Source organism: Lepidochelys kempii, chromosome 1 (assembly GCF_965140265.1).
Source record: "Lepidochelys kempii isolate rLepKem1 chromosome 1, rLepKem1.hap2, whole genome shotgun sequence".
Lineage (NCBI taxonomy): Eukaryota > Metazoa > Chordata > Testudines > Cheloniidae > Lepidochelys > Lepidochelys kempii.
This window is the reverse complement of record NC_133256.1, coordinates 308,731,887-308,755,842: the sequence shown is the minus strand read 5'-3', so window position 1 is coordinate 308,755,842 and position 23,956 is coordinate 308,731,887. Positions and strand designations below refer to the sequence as shown.

General features: G+C 43.4%; 1 protein-coding gene across 23 annotated transcripts in view; it reads left to right on the top strand.

Annotated features, from left to right (window-relative positions):
• The window catches only part of CADPS2 (calcium dependent secretion activator 2), a 585,486-nt gene that overhangs the window by 313,316 nt on the left and 248,214 nt on the right, over window positions 1–23,956 (top strand). For all 23 annotated transcript variants that reach the window (XM_073328224.1, XM_073328216.1, XM_073328226.1 and 20 more), the window contains one exon: window positions 19,007–19,146. In XM_073328224.1, the coding sequence (XP_073184325.1) occupies window positions 19,007–19,146 (140 nt within the window). The remainder of the gene's footprint in view (window positions 1–19,006; window positions 19,147–23,956) is intronic.

The window sequence follows — 23,956 nt, the reverse complement described above, 5'->3', positions numbered from 1 at the left end:
CATCCAAAGGCTCCCATTGCTACAGCTGGTCCCATGTACTGCCAGACCCCACCCCCTCTCATCACCTATATCGTTATTTTAGGGTCTTCTCAGCAGGTGCTTTGTGTGTCAGATATCGCAAATACACACACCATCTGTGGGGACTATTGTTTCAACTTTATGAATTTTATCTGTATGTTTGAGCCAGATCTTGAAATCATGGATACTTCAAAGACTGCTATACTGGGATGGGCCAGACAACATGGGCCTGGAGAATATTCATAGACCTTTGTGTCAATATGTATTATATGTATTTGTGTGTTCCTGGCTCACTGGGTGGATTTCATGGGGAATATGGAATCACTAGGTAAGTCATTAGTGCAAAATCCTAATACTGGTTATGCAATCAAGCCTTGACACTTTACTCCCTGGGGAAAGGAGTATTGACTAGTTTTACCTGTTTCAGAAGGCTTGGGAACAAAGGCTTTTGAGGTATAAAGGCTGAGTTTAAACAGACTCAGAGGGCTCTCATTTTGATCCTACAAACTGACATCAATGTTTAACCAAGGATCCAAACCCTGCTATGGTCTCCATAGGACTGATGGTGGTCCTCTGGTAAGCTTAAATATGCATTTAGACCGGTTATGACTATTATTATTTGTACTATACTAGCACCTGTTGTTTGTATATGTTTTCTGTGTAAGAATTTTGTTCTTAAATCAATGTACCTTGCTTTTTGAAAGCTGTCTAGTTACTGGTAAACCACTGGAAGTGCTCCTAGAGAAAAAAAGAGTGAAATGGCAGGTACTGAGCTAGGTCAGACCTGCTGGGATAGACGCAATAAATTGCAAGGTGGGGGTGGGAGGCTGCAGCCTAAACCCTGGTCAGGAGGGAAAGAGGACTTGGCTCCATGGCCACAGAAAGGTGATGGCAAGAGGCCTGAGACTTAAGGAGCATCCTTTGAGTAGACCATGGTGGGAGTCAGAGGTGCAGTTACCCCGAAACTATGACTCTCTGCGGTTTGCCATTTTCCCTGGCCTAGGTCATTTTTTTGTGCGGTTTCTGTTCTAGTATTATGACAGCTGGCAAGACTGAGATCACTCAGCAAGTAGGTAATATTGGTTATATGGAATCCCCACAAACTGCCTTGGTGACCAGGCTTCTGTTGGCCTGTTGTTCAAGGGAAGTCCGTGTGAGCTGTGCCCTTTCATTTCTCCACTTCAGCACCCCCCTATCTTTGTCTTTTGCTTTGCCTGAAAGCTTTCCCTCAGAATTTCTACCTGTGATAAGGTATTAAAACCCCAGACTGGGCAACACAGGATTAACAAGCTAATGTACGCTTGGGTGGCCCTACCCTGTCACATCTGCGAGAAGAGCTTAAAAATGAGACCCCCAGCTCATTTGATGGCAGACCAAGGAGGAGAACAAACCTTCAGTCCTTAGATCCTGGAGAGAGGGCTGGCTGAAGGCAGGTGCTCCTCAGATGACTGTTGCCTGAAAGCCCATCCCTGAAGGAAGGGAGGGCCCAATGCTGACTCACATTGAGAGGGAACTGTTCCTCTCTATTTCACTTGTGAGCTTAGCTTAGGGCCACAGTCCGACGAGTGCCCTATGAAGGAAGAGAATCTTAACTCAGCTTTGGGATGATTCATTTGTGTTAATTCCCCTTTTTGTTCTGTTCATTGACAGTCTGTCCTTTCTGGGATAATCTGGGGATAAGGCTTTTAGGACGAGAACCAGAGTCGGAAACCACCTGGACATCACAAAGCAGTGGCCTGGGTGAGAGCTGAAACCCTACCCAGAGTCTAGGGAGTGCCTTGGGCAAGGAACTTTGACACTAACCAACACTCAACCACAAGTGACTTACAACTTCAACAACTGTGAGGCCCAACTGGACTCCTCAGAGGATAAAATTATGCTCAGCAATCTCATTGAGGCATTCAAGGGCATTAGTTATTTACAACTTCCAGTCTTCTGAAGTTCAGTCATGTGGAATTGGTGAGACTGAAGCAGCTCAAAGTAGTCCCAAACTCTCTCATGCCATTGTGTGAGGGAAAAGAAGGCTTAAAGGGGGGCAGTGTATCCTAAAAAAGTGGACAAGAGTGTCTGATTAAGGGGACACAGCCAAAATCACCCTGAGAATATGCTCATTCAGTACATCCCCACATCGATTCCTGACCAAGGAGTTTTTTTGCAGGAATTAAAGCTACTCCCACGCCCAGGTGCTGAGGGAAGAAGTTAGTGGGAAGGAGTCTCACAATAATACACCTCCGTGAACCAGTTTCACTGACTCTGTCCCATTATCTGTATATTAAAAGTAATTTACCAAAGGGCATACTGGGAATGAAACTTCTTGTGCCTTTGTGCAGACAATGGTTTGGCCCAGTCACATGTATAATTCACTCAATTTGACAGTCATAGGTGCTATGTAACAATAGGCAAAAATATACAGTAAAACTTGCCCACACTCTTTGTTTTGTCTGAAATCCTTTTCTTTTTCAGTCATTAAATTGGTAAAACATAAGAGTAAGCCCTCTATAGCATGAATTATTCTGCTACATGATGAGAACTTCCAAAAGGATATACTTGAAAAGTCTCTCATACTTTTTGAAAATACCCTCCCTATATATCTCTAGCAGCTCCAGCTTCCCTCCCCCTATTCAGGCTACAGGACACAGGGCCCCTCTCCCTGCCTCCAAACACAAGAAGCTCCCAGCTGGGTGGACCCAGTCAGCCCCTGGGAAATTGCAAAGGAGTCGCTGGTGGTAGCTTGTGATCAGCTACAGTTCCATCTTTGAGGTCGGCAACACTGAGAAGCAGCCTGACTGAAGTGCAGAGGGCTGTGGGTTGCGGGGGGAGGGCAATAGATAGAGACAGGAATCCTGGAGAGAAGACTGGGGGCAGGGTCTCAGGGTGGGGGTTGTGGGAACACAGCATTTGGCTGGTCAAAGAGGCTGGGACTGGGAACGAGGGGTCAATATGATTCCACTTGGTGAAATTTCTGGTTTTCTAGTTTACTTTATAATTTTCTAGGTTTCTAAAACAAACTATGTTAAAATAATATTAAGTTTGCAAAGTAAAGAACGCAAAACTTAGGAAATGTCAGAATTAATATTGTCCGTGCAAATGTAATTTGGCCCCTTTGTGCGTGTGCATTATCATACAGCATGATCAGACTATTTTTCCACAGGACCCCTGCTTTATTCACAGGATGGAGCTGGACTGGGGATGAACTGGGGTGGTGTGAAAAAGGTGGTTGTAGTCTGGAGGATCCTATCGCATTTGTTGCAGAGGCTGGAAGGTGGTAGCTGAATGGGGCAAGGGACTATAGGAAAAGATGACATGGTCTCAAGGTTAAGGCAGTTGAATGCTGCTCTGGATAATTGGTTTTATCCCTGCCTCTGGCACAGGTTGCCTGTGTGATGCTTGGCAAGTCACTTAACCCATATTCTTCAGAGGTGGTCACAAACTGCGCTTCCTATTTTATGGGTGACCCTGGGGCTGAGCACTGACAGCTGCAACTGAAGCCCCTGGGAGCTCTGCTTTGTACATTGTATAAAGTGTTATATAACGCTACGGATTCTGAAAAATAAGGCCGTCATGGGCTCAAATTGAGTACCCAAAGTTAGTGGAAACTTTTGACCTAAATTTCTCCATGAGTCAGTTTCTCATCTGGAAAATGGGAAGAATTATACCGCTTTATTTCACAGGGCTGTAGTGAAAATAAATTAAATGATGTTTGTGAAAATACCACTGTAATGAGTGTCTTAGGCCAACCCTCAGCCTGGGCTTGGCTGTAGTCTATTTGAGTGTCTTGCCCCGGCTCCTCTAAGGGAGCCCCCTCTCCTGCACATTCTCTCTGTTCTCAAGAGGAATTCAGCTCACTCTTGTGGTCCTTTCTGAGTCCAATTACTTCCAGGTCCTGGCAGTGTACCCTGGGTTCCACCAGAGGTCACTGGCTGGGAGCAGCCCCACCTGTATCAGGCTTGTAGTGTCAGTCCCCAAAACAGGAAAGGCTAGCCACCGCCTCAGGCTGGGCTCCCCTCGCTACTTAAGCTCACTGGCGGCCCCTAGCAGCCGCTCTTCCTGGGCAGACTTCTCCCCCCACTTCTCTGTGGCGAGTTTAACCTTTTTAAGCTCCCCTTTTCCAGGTGGAGCATATTCTGCAGGTGCACCTAATTGCCAGTGCCTGAGTGTAGGAATGCTCGTTGGCCTTTCTATAAGTTGGATGCGGGTATGTCCCATCACTGTGAGCACCACAGTAAAGCCCTGAAGGAAAATAGTAACTGTATAGATTCAGAGCAGTTTTTGAATAATAAATAAGGCAGGGACACCCCTAAAGGCTGATGACAAAACTGACTGTGGAATAACTACTTATTCGATGAACATCATCCATTCTGAATGAGGCAGGGGTCCTGTTGAAAAAATAGTATGTGATTGTGTAATTATATGTATCATAATAGATATGCATAAGGGGGCTGAATTAACGTTGCATAGTCAACCTTAATTTTGGCATTTTCTCTTTAACAATTTATCTAGTATCTGGCCTAAATTGGGGCTTAGGTAAGGGCCAGTTGGCTGGGACTAAACTCAGATGTGATTGAGGTTATGCTTGTGGGCTGGGAGAAGCAACCAGAAGAAATGGCTCCCTTGATTGGGGAGTGTGCTTATAGTTTGTGTCTTGGGTGTGATGAATCTGCTGAAGAGTCCTTTTGAGGACTGCTGCCTCATTTGAAACCATGGCAGATGAAGTCAGGTGATGAGCTTGAGCTAACAATCCCTGGCTTAAACAGGAGACTACAGGTGGCAGGTGTTTTCAATGAAATGTCTTTGACTCTGAGGGTATGTCTTCGTTACCACATTAAAGCGCTACTGCTGTATAGTCATGGCACCAGTGCTGGAAGAGAGCTCTCCCAGTGCTCTAAAAAAACCACCCCTAGAAGGGAAGTAACTACCAGCACTGGGAGCGCGACTCCCAGCACTGGTGCACTCTCTACACTGCCACTTTACAGCGCTGAAATTTGCATCACTCGGGGTGTTTTTTCACAGTCCTGAGCGAGAATGTTTCAGCACTCTAAAGTGGCTGTGTAGACAAGGCCTGAAACACACTGCTTCCACCTTTGTTCTGGCAGATCAAGAGTTTAACCATTAGGGTATGCTGCATGGCTCAACTGTTCTTCCAGGCTTTCCAGAGGAAGTGGATTAAGGCTCGGGAAGGGATGGAACTTGCACACCCTGTTAAGTTTAGTGACTGAGGAAGAGTTGTTCTATTGGGTATAAATGATAACTTCTGTATTTGCTTTTATAATGTGGTTGACATTTTCTGAGTTGGGGATTTAGCCACATAGTTCAATTGCAATAGATAGTTGTGTGGCTACGTCCTCTAGTCGGCTGTGAAAATTTCAACGTGTGTTGTACCTAGAGCTTAGGAGGGAAACATTCTGCCTGTCAGTCACAAAAAGAAATAAAGTGTTTTGAGATCCTTGCATGGAAGAGAGTATTTAAGTGCAAAATATTGTATATCTGTGTGGGTTTTTTTAATTTTATTTTTTGTGATTTTTATCTCTGGAGAATATACGTTATGTGTATGATCAGAAGGAAAAGCATAAAAAGTGAGATTCTAACTTTTATTTTCTAGATCTTTAGAAAGATAAGGTGATTTAAAAAAAAGAGGGAGACGATTAATATGTGATACTTAACCCCTTGTGGCTTAGTTTAATTAAAAAGTCTGGCGTATTACTAGGATCATAAGATGACTGCATTTATCAGCAATATTCCAAGCAATAGTAGACTGAGACTGATGATTTGTCATGAGTCACCTGGCCCCATGCAACGCTCAAGGCCCAGTTTTGGCACTCAATTATATTATCATAAATAATGCATGCAGCTTTCATAATGAAGGTTACCTATCAGGTTATTTCTTTATGCTTCTCTTTAGAATTATGGTTTATAGTTTGTGTTACTGCTGACAGAATATATTTAAAAAGTAACATCAGTGAGAGTAAAAGGTGATTTGAAATCATTCTGCAACTGGAATTTGTGTGAAACTTGTAGAAGTACTGTGTATAGAAAAAAAGGATACTTACAGGTGTTTTCTACATCCATTAGTGAAGAGATGTAGGAGGTGATGACTTCTATTTGTAAGCAGATTATGGAAAATATAGCTAAATGATTAAAACCATGAAATGACATAACACTTTGAAAATAAACCTGTGACAAAACAATCTGGAAAGTTATTTGTTCACTAACATTGGAAATAATATTGTTTTACAAAACATATTACAATGGAAAACAATCTTTTTAATACAAAGAAAAGGAGTACTTGTGGCACCTTAGAGACTCACCAGTTTATTTGAGCATGAGCTTTCGTGAGCTACAGCTCACTTCATCGGATGCGTCGATGAAGCTGTAGCTCACAAAAGCTTATGCTCAAATAAATTGGTGAGTCTCTAAGGTGCCACAAGTACTCCTTTTCTTTTTGCAAATACAGACTAACATGGCTGCTACTCTGAAACCAATCTTTTTAATAATAGCATTCAACTGTTTTTCCTTTTCTTTCTCTCCTTGGCCATATGTCACCTTTATTTACAGTGACACAAAGTGCTGTAGTTAGAGCTATTGGATAAATTGACATGTATTTATTCTCATTTCTCATGGTTTTGTGCATCTTTAGACTTTAGTTCTTGATGTTCAGTTCAGAATGGTAGTCAGGTTCACCCATCTGTTCCAAAAGAGATCCTTGGATGCATGAAACTGCCCCCTTTTCTTCATTCTATTGCTTGAGATACACACATGCGCGCACACACGTGAACATGCGCACAAATATTTACATTGTGCTAAACTATTAAAACTTGGGAGGGAGAAGAAATCCCCATAAATACATTAATTTTTAGTTAAGGCTGCTGAGTGATGTAAAGCTTAATGATTAATCATTAATGATCTGGATGATGGGATGGATTGCACCCTCAGAAAGTATGCGGATGACACTAAGCCCAGGGGAGAGGTAGATACTCTGAAGGGTAGGGATAGGATCCAGAGTGACCTAGGCAAATTGAAGGTTTGGGCCAAAAGAAATCTGATGAGGGTCAACAAGGACAAGTGCAGAGTCCTGCACGTAGGACGGAAGAATCCCATGCACTGCTACAGGCTGGGGACCAACTGGCTAAGCAGCAGTTCTGCAGAAAAGGACCTGGAGATTACAGTGGACGAGAAGCTGGATATGAGTCAACAGTGTGCCCTTGTTGCCAAGAAGGCTAACGGCATATTGGGCTGCATTAGTAGGAGCACTGCCAGCAGATCGAGGGAAGTGATTATTCTCCTCTATTTGTCACTGGTGAGGCCACATCTGGAGCATTGTGTCCAGTTTTGGGCCCCCCACTGCAGTGGTCCTTCTCGAAGTTATTGCAGATTAGCAAAGGAAGGTGCCCTACCATGGAGGAAGAAACAAAGCTGCCATCCCTCAAAACTTTCAGGAGAGGATTGCAGAGCACCTCCATGGAAGTTTCATCGCGTTCTCTCAGGACAACACAAGGGACATCCCTGTGTTCATAAACAAACTGCTCCGCATGACCACCTCCCCACCTGACTCTACGGGGGAATGAAAAGCAGATAACTGTACCTCTCTTTGTTGTATCGCTACATCTTCTAATACTAGTAAATTAATGAAGAGTTGATAGCTGTGTGCATCATTGAAGTGGGAAATATATTTACACACTGACCTGAGGTTCCTTCCACTGTGTTGGTCTCACCCATGCTCGACTGCCAGGGCTGACTTGGTCTGCAGTGGAATCTCAAACAGGTCCTGGAGTCAGTCTGTGTTCTAGGTAGTTGAAACAGTGGTTGAAGTTAGACATAGGGTCAGGATGAGGCCGAGGGCAGTGTTGAAATCGGGGTCTGAGGGCAGGCCATGGCTGAGAACTGGGGTCAGTGTCTGTGGATAAGCCCCAACTCAGGATCACAGAGTAAGGAGGCAGGCCAAAGGTTGAAGCCAGTTAGAGAGTCAATCCTAGGGACTGGAGGTCAGGAGACATGCAGGGTTGGAGTGGGTCAGTAACAGGGCGGGAGCAGGGTCAGTGAAGGGCACAGACAAGATTGAAGCAGGCTAGAACAAGGCTCAGGCAAGCCTGGGGGCAGGCACAGAAACCGGATCAAGAGCGGGCTGGAAGCCTAGGGAATCTGTAAGATTGAGATAGCAGGTGGATTCTTGGCCAAGTAATGCTAATGCACAGAATAACTTGCAGTTCTGGCAGGGTCAGTGAAATGCCTGTGGGTCATCTGATCCATGCCCTGCTCAGAGAGAGGTTGCTGCAGCACGCCAGAGGGCTCTGCTTACAGGATAGATCGGTACAGCTCAGTTGATGTAGCATACCTCAGTGACAATGAGTCACTGCAGACTCTGATGGAGGGGTGAGTCTTGGCACCTATTGAGGTTCTGGGGATGGGTGACTGAGTTAGCGGTCCTGCTCTGCCTGTGGGTTTGCCTCGCACCTGGTTTGCAGCATAGCTGGACACCCCCGGTAGCATGTCCCCCGTCCTCCTCCTCCTACTCGCCCTCTCCTTCTTCCTCCTTCTAGCTGTCCGTGGCAATGGTCTGTGTCTTAGGCTCTTCAGAGGTATATGTGTGGCGGGGAGGTGGGGACGGTGCCTTTGCCAAGACTCTTCGTAAGAGCTGCCTGTCTTTGGCTCAGCACCAGATTGAATGTTGGCCTCCTTGGCCTTCTGGTATGTCTATCTCAGTTCTTTCATTTCATGCGGCATTGCTACTGATCCTTGTCATACCCCTTCTGCATCCCCCGTGCAATCTGTTTGTAGATGTCCACATTTCTACGGTTGGTCCGTAGCTGTGCCTGCACAGCCTCATCTCCCCACGGGCCCAGGAGATCCAATATCTCTTGTCTTCTCTAGGCCAGAGTATGTCTGGAGCACATAGCTGGCATGATAAGCTGGGCAGTTGCACACAACAATGGAGAGCTGCTAGGTGTGCTTGCCAAGCTGGGCAATCAGGAAAATGCATTTCAGAAATTTGAATTGACCTTAGTATGCTGACCATGACTCTATGCCATTCGGGGAGGTCGCCATAATATGGCACTTACATGGGTGAGAGATGAACTTAAGTATAGACACATGCACAAATAGGTTGATGCAAGATGGCTTAGGTTGACCTAACTTTGTAGTGTAGACCAGGCCTGAATGATGCATGGGTCCTGTTGAAAAAATAGTAGTGTGATCATGTAACTAAAAACTGTATCATAATGCATATGTACAAGGGAGCTGAATTAAAATTTCACAGGCAACTTTAACTCTGGCATTTCCTTACGTTTGAGTGCTTGACTTTGCAAGCTTAGTAATGTTCTTTTAGCACAGTTTTTTGAGTGTAATTATAATTATTACGTACTTTAAGGGGTTGGGCATCCTCATTAGAGGAAAACGTGAACACAAGACAGTGTTCTTTGTGTCCTGTATATGACTATGTGAAATGAAACATTAGTATTACTTGTAATAGATGAAACGTTAGTATTATTTGTATTAGATGGTTAATGTGACTTGAGATTTTGTCAGAGAGATGTAATGGGCATGAAATGGAGGACACTGGTGCTGTGGGATTGTTATTTGGTATAAAGGGCTTATGACATGAGGTTATGTGCATGCAATTGGCTAATGGACCATTTTCAAATTTCTTAACTTGTAGATTTATTTTTACCTCCCTCTAACCTCCTTGTTGAAGCATTGTGCTTTGGAAGAATGAGCATAGAGTCAGGAGGTCCAGAATTCTAATAACAGCTCTGCCATTGACTCACTGGGTGACCTTGGGGACATTGCTTTGCCTTCCCATCTCTGTTTCTTTATCTGTAATACACTGAGCCAGATCCTCAGCTGGTGTAAATCAGTGTGGCCCCATTGACTTCCACAGTGCTACGACAATGTATGCAATGTGATAATCGGACACATAGGGGTTAATAATTGTCTACCTCACCTACCTTGATAATTAATTAGCTAATATCCGTACATGCTTTGTACATATAAAGTGCTAGAAAAATGTTAAACATTATCACTAACATTCTTGGAATGCAATTTGTACAAGACTTGCCTCTCAGCAATCTGTACTTAAAGTTAACGTTTTATTGGCGGGGGGGAGGGGGTAAATGCAAATAGATCTTCTGTGCACATTTGGTACACAAGAACTTGTGCCAAAAAGAGATATGGGAAGAAAATTCTATCATCCTTTTTAAAATACAGACAGAAACTACCAGTACAAAAATTATGAATTAATGACACACTTGTCTATTTGTGTTTACGTCAACTTTAAAAAAATAAATAAAAACCTTGGAGAGAAAGAAATGTTGCTTGCAACTCATTAGGTCTGTTAATCTGTTTCATGACAGTAGTAACTATTGCCTGTAAAAGAGGGAAAAAATCAGACTATTATCTACTGTTTGGCATGAATGCCTAGATATATATGAAATCATAAAATGCAAGGATGGAGTAATAACGTTATTTACATAGTTTCTGCTTAAAAGGAAAAAACAACTAGAAACCATTTCCTATGCAATGGAACTCAAAGGCTTCTATATTCATGGAAGGGGGGGGAAGAATCAAGAATTACCTTTCTTGGAATTCTGTTAGTAAGCACAATGAGAGATTTAAAATTGTTAGAATGTAATAACCTTAAGCCTGAACACAGATACTTTGCTTAATATTCAGTGTGCTTTGTTTTGAATTAACGTTATTTTTTTATTTCAGACACACATGCATTGCAATTTAGGGTTACATTAAAAGATTTTGGGCTTTGGATATGTATTTAGAAGATGATTTTTATATTAAATAGAAATAATTTTGCTTCCTTAGGGGCCTCATTCTGAAAAATAATATTCATTTTTGAACAGTAGAAGCATCTATCTTAAGAACTAAAACTGAGATATACAGTCAGCTTACTAGCTCTTTAAAGGGAACTAAATCTACTTGACACCCCAAAGCAAGTCACTACTTCTAGTTTATTATGAAATGTGCACATTTCATAGACAGTATATGACGATATATCTTGATTTTTTTTTCTCTTTCACTAAAACAGTTGAGAAATAGGGAGGAACTGGTTAAGAATTTGAAAGTGGAAGGCAGCTTGGGTGAAAGAGATCATGAAATGATGAGTTCATGATTTTAAGGAATGGTAGGAGGGAAATCAGCACAATAAAGATAATGGATTTCAAGAAGCCAGACTTCAGCAAACTTGGGGAGTTGGTAGGTAAGATCCTATAGGAAGCAAGTCAAAGGGGAAAAACAGAGTTGGTATTTTTTCAAAGAGATATTATTAAGGGCACAAGAGCAAATTATCCCACTGGGTAGGAAAGATAGGAAGTAGGGCAAGAGACCACCATGGCTTAACCAGGAGATCTTCAATGATCTGAAACTCCAAAAAGAGTCCTACAAAAAGTGGAAACTAGGTCAAATTACAAAGGATGAATATAAACAAACAACAAAGCATGTAGGGACAAAATTAGAAAGGCCAAGGCACAAAATGAGAGTAAACTAGCTAGACACACAATGGGATACAAGAAAACATTCTACAAATACATTAGAAGCAAGAGGAAGACCAAAGACAGGGTGGGCCCGGTACTCAGTTGGGGGGGGGGGTAATAACAGAAAATGTAGCAATAGCAGAAGTGCTAAACGAGGTTCATGTTTCATTTTTCACCAAAAAGTTTAGTAGCCATTGGACATCTAACTTAATGAATTCCAAGGAAAATGAGGTGGGCTCAGACGCTAAAACAGGGAAAGTGCATGTTAAAAATTATTTAAACAAGTTAGATGTCTTCAGTTCACCAGGGCCTGGTGAAATGCGTTCTAGAATCACAGGTGCCGAATTTCGAAAGTGTCAGGGGGGTGGTCAACCCCCATCTCTGCCCCAGGCCCTGCCCCATTCATACAATCATAGACTAGAATCATAGAATATCAGGGTTGGAAGGGACTTCAGGAGGTCATCTAGTCCAACCCCCTGCTCAAAGCAGGACCAATCCCCAACTAAATCATCCCAGCCAGGGCTTTGTCAAGCTTAACCTTAAAAACCTCTAAGGAAGGAGATTCCTCCACCTCCCTAGATAACCCATTCCAGTGCTTCACCACCCTCCTAGTGAAAAAGTTTTTCCTAATATCCAATCTAAACCTCCCCCACTGCAATTTGAGACCATTACTCCTCGTTCTGTCATCTGCTACCATTGAGAACAGTCTAGAGCCATCCTCTTTTGAACCCCTTTCAGGTAGTTGAAAGCAGCTATGAAATCCCCCCTCATTCTTCTCTTCTGCAGACTAAATAATCCCAATCCCCTCAGCTTCTCCTCATAAATCATGTGCTCCAGCCCCCTAATAATTTTTGTTGCCCTCCACTGGACTCTTTCCAATTTTTCCACATCCTTCTTATAGTGTGGGGCCCAAAACTGGACACAGTACTCCAGGCCTCACCAATGCCGAACAGAGGGGAATTATCACATCCTTCGATCTGCTGGCAGTGCTCCTACTTATACAGCCCAAAATGCCGTTAGCCTTCTTGGCAACAAGGGCACACTGTTGACTCATATCCAGCTTCTCATCCACTGTAATCCCTAGGTCCTTTTCTGCAGAACTGTTGCCGAGCCACTCGGTCCCTAGTCTGTAGCAGTGCATGGGATTCTTCCGTCCTAAGGGCAGGACTCTGCACTTGTCCTTGTTGAACCTCATCAGATTTCTTTTGGCCCAGTCCTCTAATTTGTCTAGGTTCCTCTGTATCCTGTCACTACCCTCCAGCATATCTACCACTCCTCCCAGTTTAGTGTCATCTGGAAACTTGCTGAGGGTGCAATCCACGCCATCCTCCAGATCATTAATGAAGATATTGAACAAAACTGGCCCCAGGACTGACTCTTGGGGCACTCCGCTTGATACCAGCTGCCAACTAGACATGAAGCTATTGATCACTACCCGTTGAACCCGACAATCTAGCCAGCTTTCTGTCCACCTTATAGTCCATTCATCCAGCCCATACTTCTTTAAGTTGCTGGCAAGAATACTGTGGGAGACCGTATCAAAAGCTTTGCTAAAATCAAGGAATAACAGGTCCACTGCTTTCCCCTCATCCACAGAGCCAGTTATCTTGTCATAGAAGGCAATTAGGTTAGTCAGGCATGACTTGCCCTTGGTGAATCCATGCTGACTGTTCCTGATCACTTTCCTCTCCTCTAAGTGCTTCAAAATTGATTCCTTGAGGACCTGCTCCATGATTTTTCCAGGGACTGAGGTAAGGCTGACTGTCCTGTAGTTCCTCAGATCCTCCTCCTTCCCATTTTTAAAGATGGACACCACATTAGCCTTTTTCCAGTCATCCGGGACCTCCCCCGATTGCCATGAGTTTTCAAAGATAATAGCCAATGGCTCTGCAATCACATCCGCCAACTCCTTTAGCACCCTCGGATACAGTGCATCCAGTCCAATGGACTTGTGCTCGTCCAGCTTTTCTAAATAGTCTTGAACCACTTCTTTCTCCACAGAGGGCTGGTCCCCATACTGTGCTGCCCAGTGCAGTAGTCTGGTAGTTAACCTTCTTTGTGAAGACAGAGGCAAAAAAAGCATTGAGTAGATTAGCTTTTTCCACATCCTCTGTCACTAGGTTGCCTCCCCCATTCAGCAAGGGGCCCACACTTTCCTTGACCACCTTCTTGTTGCTAAAATACCTGAAGAAACCTTTCTTGTTACTCTTAACATCCCTTGCTAGCTGCAAATCCAAGTGTGATTTGGCCTTCCTGATTTCACTCCTTCATTTTTGTACTCCTCCCTGGTCATTTGTCCAATCTTCCACTCCATCCCTTCCCCCAAAACCCCACCACTCCACCTTTTCCGGCCCCCACTCCACTGCTGCCCTGCCTCTTCCCACCCCTGCTCCACCCCCATCTCGCCTCTTCCCACCCAGTTCCACCCCTCCCAAGTGTGCCACATCGTTGCTCCTCCCCCCTCCCTCCCAGCCTCATGCATGCCACGAAACAGCTGATTGCAGCAGATATGAGGCACAGGGAGGGAAGAGGAGGCACTGATCTGCAGGGCCTGCTGGCAGGCAGGAGGTGCTGTGGGGATGGCGGGGGAGATGATGGGGAGCATATTTTCCCCATGGTGTTCCAGCCTCGGAGGACCCACGGAGTCGGGCGCCAATGCCTGGAATACTCAAGGTGCTGACTGAAGAGATATCTAAGCCACGAACAATTATCTTCGAACAGTCATGGAATACAGTGAGATTCCAGAGGACTGGAAATGGACAAATATAGTGCCAATCTATAAAAAGGGGAGTAAGGACAACCCAGGGAATTACAGACCAGTCAGTTTAATTTCAATACCCAGAAAGATAATGGAGCAAATAATTAAGCAATCAATTTGCAAACACTTAGAAGATAATAAAGTGATAACTAACAGTCAGCATGGATTTGTCAAGAACAAATTGTGTCAAATCAACCTAATAGCTTTCTCTGGTAGGGTAACAACCCATGTGGATGGGGGGGAAGTGGTAGCTGTGGTATATCTTGACTTTAGTAAGGCTTTTGATACTGTCTCGCATGACCCTTCTCATAAACAAACTGGGGAAATACAGCCTAGAATCTGATGGAGCGACTGTAAGGTGGGTGCATAACTGGTTGAAAAACTGTTCCCAAAGAGTAGTTATCAGTCATTCACAGTCAAGCTGTAAGGGCATATCAAGTGGGCTCCTGCAGGATGAGTTCTGGGTCCAGTTCTGTTCAGTTTCTTCATCAGTGATTTAGATAATGGCATAGACAGTACACTTATAAAGTTTGCGGATGATACCAAGCTGGGAGGAGTTGCAAGTGCTTTGGTGGTTAGGATTAAAATTCAAAATGATCGGACAAATTGGAGAAATGGTCTGAAGTTTATAGGATGAAATTCAGTAAGGACAAATGCAAAGTACTCCATTTAGGAAGGGACAATCAGTTACACACAAACAAAATGGAAAATGACTGCCTGGGAAGGAGCACTGTGGAAAGGGATCTGGGGGTCATAGTGGACCACAAGCTAAATATGAGTCAACAGTGTAACACTGTTGCAAAAAAAGCAAACATTCTGGGATGTATTAGCATGAGTGTTGTAAGTAAGATGCAAGAAGAAATTCTTCTGTTCTACTCCGCACTGATTAGGTCTCAACTGGAGTATTGTGTGCAGTTCTGGGTGCCACATTTCAGAAAAGATGTGAACAAATTGGAAAAGTCTAGAGAGCACAACAAAAATGATGAAAGGTTTAGAAAACATGACCTATGAGAGAAGATTGAAAAAATTTGTTTGTTTAGTCTGGAGAAGAGAAGACTGAGAGGGGATATAACAGTTTTCAAGTACATAAAAGGTTGTTACAAGAAGGAAGGAGAAAAATTGTTCTCCTTCACCTCTGAGGTTAGGACAAGAAGCAATGGGCTTAAATTGCAGCAAGGGTGGTTTAGGTTGGACATCAGGAAAAAATTCCTAACTCTCAGGGTGGTTAAGCACTGGAATAAATTGCCTAGGAAGGTTGTGGAATCTCCATCATTGGAGATTTTTTAGAGTAGGTGTCAAGGCTGATTCCCCACTCTGGCACTTTTGAGTGCAGAAGGTGGGAGCTTAAAAGGATTCTAAAAATTAATACTGCCCACTCCAGGCTAGTATTAAACTCCAAAGGTCACGGCTTGTCTCTGACCTTGAATGGGTAGATGCTCCCACCACTCAAGTGCAACCTTCCCCCCCCCTTTTGAGAACCCAGGAAGGAGCACTTGGGAATTCCTTCCTGTGGGGTACCCTCAAGCTCTTTCACCCCCCACTCCCCCACCCCCCCGCCGGGGAAGAGCTGAGAAAGAAAACAAAGTAAATCAGCAGTTGCCACCAGCTAATTAAACAACATATGCACAAACCTCTTAGGACACACACAAAAACCCCCAGTCCTGTTCTTAAAGAAGTTAAATTTTATTAAAAACAAAAAGAAAGAAAATACATTTGGAACTTAGGCTATTGCTAGAATTAAAAAGAGCAAATATAATAATTAAGCATCAAGAATGGTTTTCTTGAGGTCCAGCTTACAAGCAAAAGAAAAGCATTTGGAGGTTAGCACAGAGGAGTCGACAAGCCAATAAAAAATAAAAGAAATAACCCTAATCATGTCCTTCCTACACATTCCCTGATTTACTTGCATATCTGGGGTTCTAAGAAGTAGTTCTAGGTATGATCTGATGATTTTCCATACCTGGTTTAAAGCTTCTTATAACATTGCTGGTATGTGTCTCCTCTCTCCGGAGAACAACAGACAGACCAACCAAGAGAGAGATTTTTTTTCCAATTTTAAAAAGTTCTAGCCCTCCCATTGGCTCTTTTGGTCAGGTGCTCACTCACTTTCCTTTGCCTATGCATGCAGTCAGACTTTTTAACCCTTTACAGGTAAAGCAAGTAGAGAACAGCTACCAAGAGGGATTCTATAGCTAACTGGCTGGCTGGGTCTCCACAAAAGAGAACTACCCCCCCCCTTTCATTTATCACAGCAGGTTAGACAAACACTCATCAGGAATGTTCTAGATAATACTTAGTCCTGCCATGAGTGCAAGGGACTGGACTAGAAGACCTCTCGAGTTCCCTTCCAGTCCTACGATTGTATGAGTCTGTGATTACCAGAACTCATGATTCTGATTCTGCAAAGTACTAAGATAAAATGCTGTAAACTGGGGGCGTTCAACATCCCAGAGATTTAGGCCTCAGATACAGTACTATTGTAATGGTCTTAGCCGTGAAGGTATTCTTTACATTTACCTTTTCTTGGCGACTTGTACTCAAGTTCTCATTTTAACTTTCCCATATTACACAGAGGAGATATATAGATATACTTATGAAACCAGTTGTTTTAGATAACCTTTTCTCGTGAATCTTGTAGAACAGTGACACAGAAGAAGTAGATTGTTATTTTACTGGGTTGTGCTTTATTTTGAAATATTTCATTTCCTGGTGGTGATAGTCTGAACACACTGACTTGTCATGAGTCCCCTAGAGACATGTGATTTTGAAGTGTAATCCTGTTCAAGGGCTGTGGCCACAATGAGAATGGAGGAGGCTATGGTTATCTAATGTTATTCAGGTACTACATGGAGACTGCTTAATTGTAATTAGTAATAAATAAAGGATTTTTTAACAGTTTGGATCCAAGCTTCTGTTTAATTTGAAATAAAGATTTATTCATGTGGATGTATTCATGTAATTCATGTGGATGTATTGTTTCTTGACTTTAGCAAAGCTTTTGACACGGTCTCCCACAGTATTCTTGTCAGCAAGTTAAGGAAGTATGGGCTGGATGAATGCACTACAAGGTGGGTAGAAAGCTGGCTAGATTGTCGGGCTCAACGGGTAGTGATCAATGGCTCCATGTCTAGTTGGCAGCCGGTATCAAGTGGAGTGCCCCAAGGGTTGGTCCTGGGGCCGGTTTTGTTCAATATCTTCATAAATGATCTGGAGGATGGTGTGGATTGCACTCTCAGCAAATTTGCGGATGATACTAAACTGGGAGGAGTGGTAGATACGCTGGAGGGGAGGGATAGGATACAGAAGGACCTAGACAAATTGGAGGATTGGGCCAAAAGAAATCTGATGAGGTTCAATAAGGATAAGTGCAGGGTCCTGCACTTAGGACGGAAGAACCCAATGCACAGCTACAGACTAGGGACCGAATGGCTAGGCAGCAGTTCTGCGGAAAAGGACCTAGGGGTGACAGTGGACGAGAAGCTGGATATGAGTCAGCAGTGTGCCCTTGTTGCCAAGAAGGCCAATGGCATTTTGGGATGTATAAGTAGGGGCATAGCGAGCAGATCGAGGGATGTGATCGTTCCCCTCTATTCAACATTGGTGAGGCCTCATCTGGAGTACTGTGTCCAGTTTTGGGCCCCACACTACAAGAAGGATGTGGATAAATTGGAGAGAGTCCAGCGAAGGGCAACAAAAATGATTAGGGGACTGGAACACATGAGTTATGAGGAGAGGCTGAGGGAGCTGGGATTGTTTAGCCTGCAGAAGAGAAGAATGGGGGGATTTGATAGCTGCTTTCAACTACCTGAAAGGGGGTTCCAAAGAGGATGGCTCTAGACTGTTCTCAATGGTAGCAGATGACAGAACGAGGAGTAATGGTCTCAAGTTGCAGTGGGGGAGGTTTAGATTGGATATTAGGAAAAACTTTTTCACTAAGAGGGTGGTGAAACACTGGAATGCGTTACCTAGGGAGGTGGTAGAATCTCCTTCCTTAGAGGTTTTTAAGGTCAGGCTTGACAAAGCCCTGGCTGGGATGATTTAACTGGGAATTGGTCCTGCTTCGAGCAGGGGGTTGGACTAGATGACCTTCTGGGGTCCCTTCCAACCCTGATATGCTATGATTCTATGAATAGTTTACGTGGGTTGGACAGAGTGCTAGAGACATAACTGTAGTCTACTGCACTTGGAGCAAGATGGGCTAGACCTAATCGATCTCTTCCATCTCTAATTTCTGTGATATTACTGTGATTGATTTTCATTATTACCACTGACTGAATAATAAAAATGGTAAGAAACAGAGTATTACTCTTGTGTTCTCTCAAGTAATTAATTTCATTGCTGGAGAATGCTATCTATTGTATAATAGCATAGCACATTGTTTCAGTAGACATGTTCCCCGTGGAGTATTGAATGATGGAAGTGTCTAGGTGCCTGCTAATTGTACCTGAGCATTTCTCAACTGTCAGTTCTGCTGGTGCTTGTTGAGCTATTCATTTGGAATGAAGTAACACAGGAGGGAAACATGTTATCTGATGATATAAAAACACCCATTTGTCAGAAAATAAATGAATCTGCTTTGAAAACACATCTGTTGTGAGGAGATGGAATAAAATGGTTTATTAGCCATGTCTTGACTCTGACAACCCCTGTTGGAAAAGATACAATGAAGCTCTCAATCGGTCACAAGTCACCAAGTAAATTCTGGTAAGATTTTTGAGTCAGTACAATAAAAAAGTTCTTATTTTATATTTTACAGGTTATATTATATCCAACATCCAATAGCTCAAAGTCGCCTGAGTTGCATAAAATGATAGTCCCCAAAAACAGCCAGGACTCTGACTTGAAGATTAAACTGGCAGTGAGGATGGATAAACCACCCCACATGAAGCATTGTGGGTGAGTATGGAATTTTTGAATTCCTCTGCATGTTATTTAGTTCCAATATTATGTTCACATTTTTCCACTTGTAACTATAAGACAAAGTTGAGAAGCAGCACTGAAATGCACAACAGTTGCTGTAATATGGGAAGGTGCCATGTGCTGGCTTTATAAATAATTTGTACCCTGGACTAACATTTAATTCAAAGGATTCACTGGGATGTAAAGACAAATTTAAGAACGAATTCTAAGATGTCAGAGTGAAAAGTGCAATGCCATTTACAAAAAGCAGTTCTTGAATGTTAGGCTTAGAGTTAATAATGATTTTTAAAATACTTGTTATCTAGGTGGCACACAATTTCCATTAAAATAAAATAAATTTTGTATGTGAATGTGGTGCTATTTATAACACAAAAAGTTTGTCCTCTCATGTTCAATATTTCCGTTCAAGGGTATTTGCAGTATAGTACCAATTTAGGAACATTTCCCTGTTTTTATATCTTATATTAGAGCTATGTGTAATGGATTATAAAAAAAAATATGAAAACACGTGGCCAGCATCCCCCATCCCAACTGCAAAAATAATAATGTTTCCTGCAAAAGGAAAAGGCTTCAATTACAAGTGTTACAAAGTGTTCGGCAGGCATATTTTTTATCCTTCTACACAATGCAAACAAAAGGCAGAAGGTTTCCAGAAAAAGAACACCATTCTAGATTCTAATTGTTACTGTATAAATTAGCATTGAGTATGCTATTAAATTCTTCTGAAATAGTTCCTATTGTCTCTATTTTGCTTATTTCAGACAGGGCTGGTGTCGTCGCCTATTATTAAGGATTCCCCAGACTTCCTATTATATAACACAGTTTTCGGTTCCTTTTGACTTTGCTAAACTTTAACCGTATGGCCTGAAATTTTCCATGACCTGTGTCTGCCTCAGGATGGTTTTTTTGTGAAAATGTCAGCCCAAATGGTTCTGTTGTTTCAAAGAATGAGACTTGGGATTGGTAGGGCAAGGAGACTGGGACTGGTTGTTCAAGGGGACCGAGCTCAGGAGCCTGGGGCATTAGGGGAGAGATGCATTGGGTGAGGAGCTGGGAAGGGGGAACTGAGACTGGCTGGGCAAGGAGAGTATGATGGGATGAGAAGTCTGAGAATTGGAAACTGAGACTGGGTAGTCAAGGAGAATAGGACAGGGATAAGAAGCCAGGAGTGGGAAGTTGGGGAGCGAGGTTGGAGGGGACAGGGCAGAAGGGGTCAAGCTTCAGAGGGAGGGAAGGCAAAGGGACAGGCAGAAGTGAGTCTGTGCAGACTAGAAGACATTTCCATTCAGAACCTGTAATAGAACCCATGATTCCTGAGTTTCAATATTCTTCTGTTCTCAGAAAATATCTGTGAAACCAACTGGCAAAGTGTGTTTCCATCTCCCTTTAGTGCTTCCACCTACAGGATGATGATCTACTATTGAGATCAGTTACTCCATTAGCTCACATGGCTGGAGTCTGTGTGGTGGTCCAGATCTGCTGCTGTGGGTGTCAATATGATGCCACATGATGGAATTTCTTGGGAGGGTTTCAGGGTTTTGGTTTTTTTTAATAATTAGGGCATTATTAAAAAAAACATGTTAAAAGTAGGGATGTAAAACCAGTTAATCGGTAAGCATTAGGCTTCCCTGTTAACTGACATTAACCGTTAACCCCCAGCTGCACCAGCCAGCCCATGGCCGTGCCACGCCAAACCCAGCCATGTCGGCTGGACATCAGCCCCTGGCTACACCACTCTGGCCCCGGCCGTGCAGCGCCAAGTTCTGGCTATACTGGCCGGACCCCAGATCCTGGCTGCACTGGCCAGACTCCAGCCGTGCCCCACTAGCTGGCCAACTGACCCCAGCCCAAGCCCCTGTGTCGCCAGCCAGAGCAACCCCAGCCCCTCTCCCTTTAATCAGTTAACTTTTTAAATGATAGTATTTTAATAGTTTAAATGGTTTTATTTACATTTATATTTATATTTACATCCCTAGTTAAAAGAACATTAATAAGTTGGCAAATTCAAGCACTCAGGCAACTCTAATTTATTCCCTTCATGTGGATGCAATGTGATACACTGGATGGACCTCCTCTGGTGAAGGATTAGGTCTGTGTAGTAAAGAAGGGTGACATCTGTAGGACCTCTGCCTTTGTTGACAAAGTTGGAAAGTGTTTCGTGACTCAGGCTGGAGATTGCTGAAGTAGAAAGGAGGTTGTCATAGTTAAGGAACTTGAATACTGTGTTGGCAAATTAGATTCTAACCCTGCCTCTTCCACAGAGTTCCTGTGTGATTCTGGGCAAGTCACTTAAACCAGACTTTTCACATGTGGTCATTAATTTTGTGTTCCTGTTTCTCTGGGTGTCTGAACTGAGAAATCTGGGTCTGATCTGCAGAAGTGCTGAGGACTTACAATTGGAACTGAAATCTGTGGGAACAGTGTTTTGAACATAGGAGGTGCTCTGAAACGTCAGGTCCTGCGCGTTCAACTAGGGCATTACAAGTTAATGGATACTTTTGACCTTAATCTCTCCGTGCTTCAGTCCCCACTCTGTAAAATGAAAAAAATAAGACCTCTTCATCTCACAGGGATATTGTGAAGATAAATTCATTGATGTTTGTGAAGCACCACATACTATTGTTAGGAATACCATAGAATAGTAATTAATTTAATAATTCTGTTTTCTGAGCAGGTTTGACGAGTGTGCAGTAAATAAGGTCTAGAGCCATACATGCAACAGTGAGGAGAAAACCAAATATTGAATAGCTGCTTATTAAGTGATCAGTATCCATCCTCGGCACTGAATCAGAGAAGGGTCGGTAGGAAAACATATATGATTGTGTAATTAAAGACAGTTATCAGAAGGCATATGCACAAAGATAGTGCTATTATAAAGTGGGTGCATAACTGGTTGGAAAATCGTTCCTAGGGAGTAGTTATCAGTGGTTCACAGTCACGCTGGAAGGGCATAACGAGTGAGGTACCACAGGGATTGGTTCTGGGTCTGGTTCTGTTCAATATTTTCATCAATGATTTAGATAATGGCATAGAGAGTATACTTATAAAGTTTGTGGACGATACCAAGCTGGAAGGGGTTGCAAGTGCTTTGGAAGTTAGGATTAAAATTCAAAATGATCTGGACAAACTGGTCTGGAGAAATGGTCTGAAGTAAATAGGATGAAATTCAATAAGGACAAATGCAAAATACTCCACTTAGGAAGGAATAATCAGTTGCACGCGTACAAAATGGGAAATGACTGTCTGGGAAGGAGCACTGCGGAAAGGAATCTGGGGGTCATAGTGGATCACAAGCTAAATATGAGTCAACAGTGTAACGCTGTTGCAAAAAAAGCAAACATCATTGTGGGATGTATTAGCAGGAGTATTGTAAGCAAGACACGAGAAGTAATTCTCACACTCCATGCTGATTAGGTCTCAACTGGAGTACTGTGTCCAGTTCTGGGCGCCACATTTCAGGAAAGGTGTGGACAAATTGGAGAAAGTCCAGAGAAGAGCAACAAAAATGATGAAAGGTCTAGAAAACATGACCTATGAAAGAAGATTGAAAACACTGGATTTGTTTAGTCTGGAGAAGAGAAGACTGAGGGTATGTCTACACTATGAAATTAGGTCGATTTTATAGAAGTCAATTTTTAGAAATCGATTTTATACAGTCAATTGTGTATGTCCCCACTAAGCGCATTAAGTCGGCGGAGTGCATCCTCGCTACCATGGCTAGCGTCGACTCTCAGAGCAGTGTGCTGTGGGAAACTTTCCCGCAGTCTCCGCTGCCCACTGGAATTCTGGGTTAAGCTCCCAATGCCTGATGGGGCAAAAACATTGTCTTGGGTGGTTCTGGGTACATTTAGTCAGTCTCCCCTGCCTCCCTCCCTTCCTCCCTCCGTGAAAGCAACGGCAGACAATCATTTCGCACCTTTTTTCCTGGGTTACCCATGCAGACACCATAGCACGGCAAGCATGAAGCCCGCTCAGCTCACCACTGCTGTTGCGAGCATTGTAAACACCTTGTACGTTATACTGCAGTATGTGCAGAACCTGGCTAAGAGACGGCAGCACAAGGACGATTGTGAGGAGGACGTGGACACAGACGTTCCTGAAAGCATGGGATGTGGCAACTGGGACATCATGGCAGCAGTGGGGCTGGTTGATAAAGTGGAACGCCGATTCTGGGCCCAGCAAACAAGCACAGACTGGTGGGACCGCATAGTCTTTCAGGTATGGGATGATTCCCAGTGGTTGCAAAACTTTCACATACGTAAGGCCACTTTCCTGGAACTCTGTGACTTGCTTTCCCCTTCCCTGAAGTGTAGGAATACCAAGATGAGAGCTGCCCTGACAGTTGAGAAGCAAGTGGCCATAGCCCTGTGGAAGCTTGCAACACCTGACTGCTACCGGTCAGTCGGGAATCAATTTGGAGTTGGCAAATCTACTGTGGGGACTGCAGTGATTCAAGTAGCCAATGCAATCACTGACGTTCTGCTATCAAGGGTAGTGACTCTGGGAAATGTGCAGGTCATAGTGGATGGCTTTGCTGCAATGGGTTTCCATTACAGTGGGGCGATAGGCGGAACCACCTTCCCAACCAGTACATAAACCGCAAAGTGTACTTTTCAATGGTGCTGCAAGCACTTGTAGATCACAAGGGATGTTTCACCGACATCAACGTGGCATGGCCAGGAAAGGTGCATGACGCTCACATCTTTAGAAACTCCGGGCTGTTTGAGCAACTGCAAGAAGGGATTTACTTCCCAGACCATAAAATTACTGTTGGGGATGTTGAAAT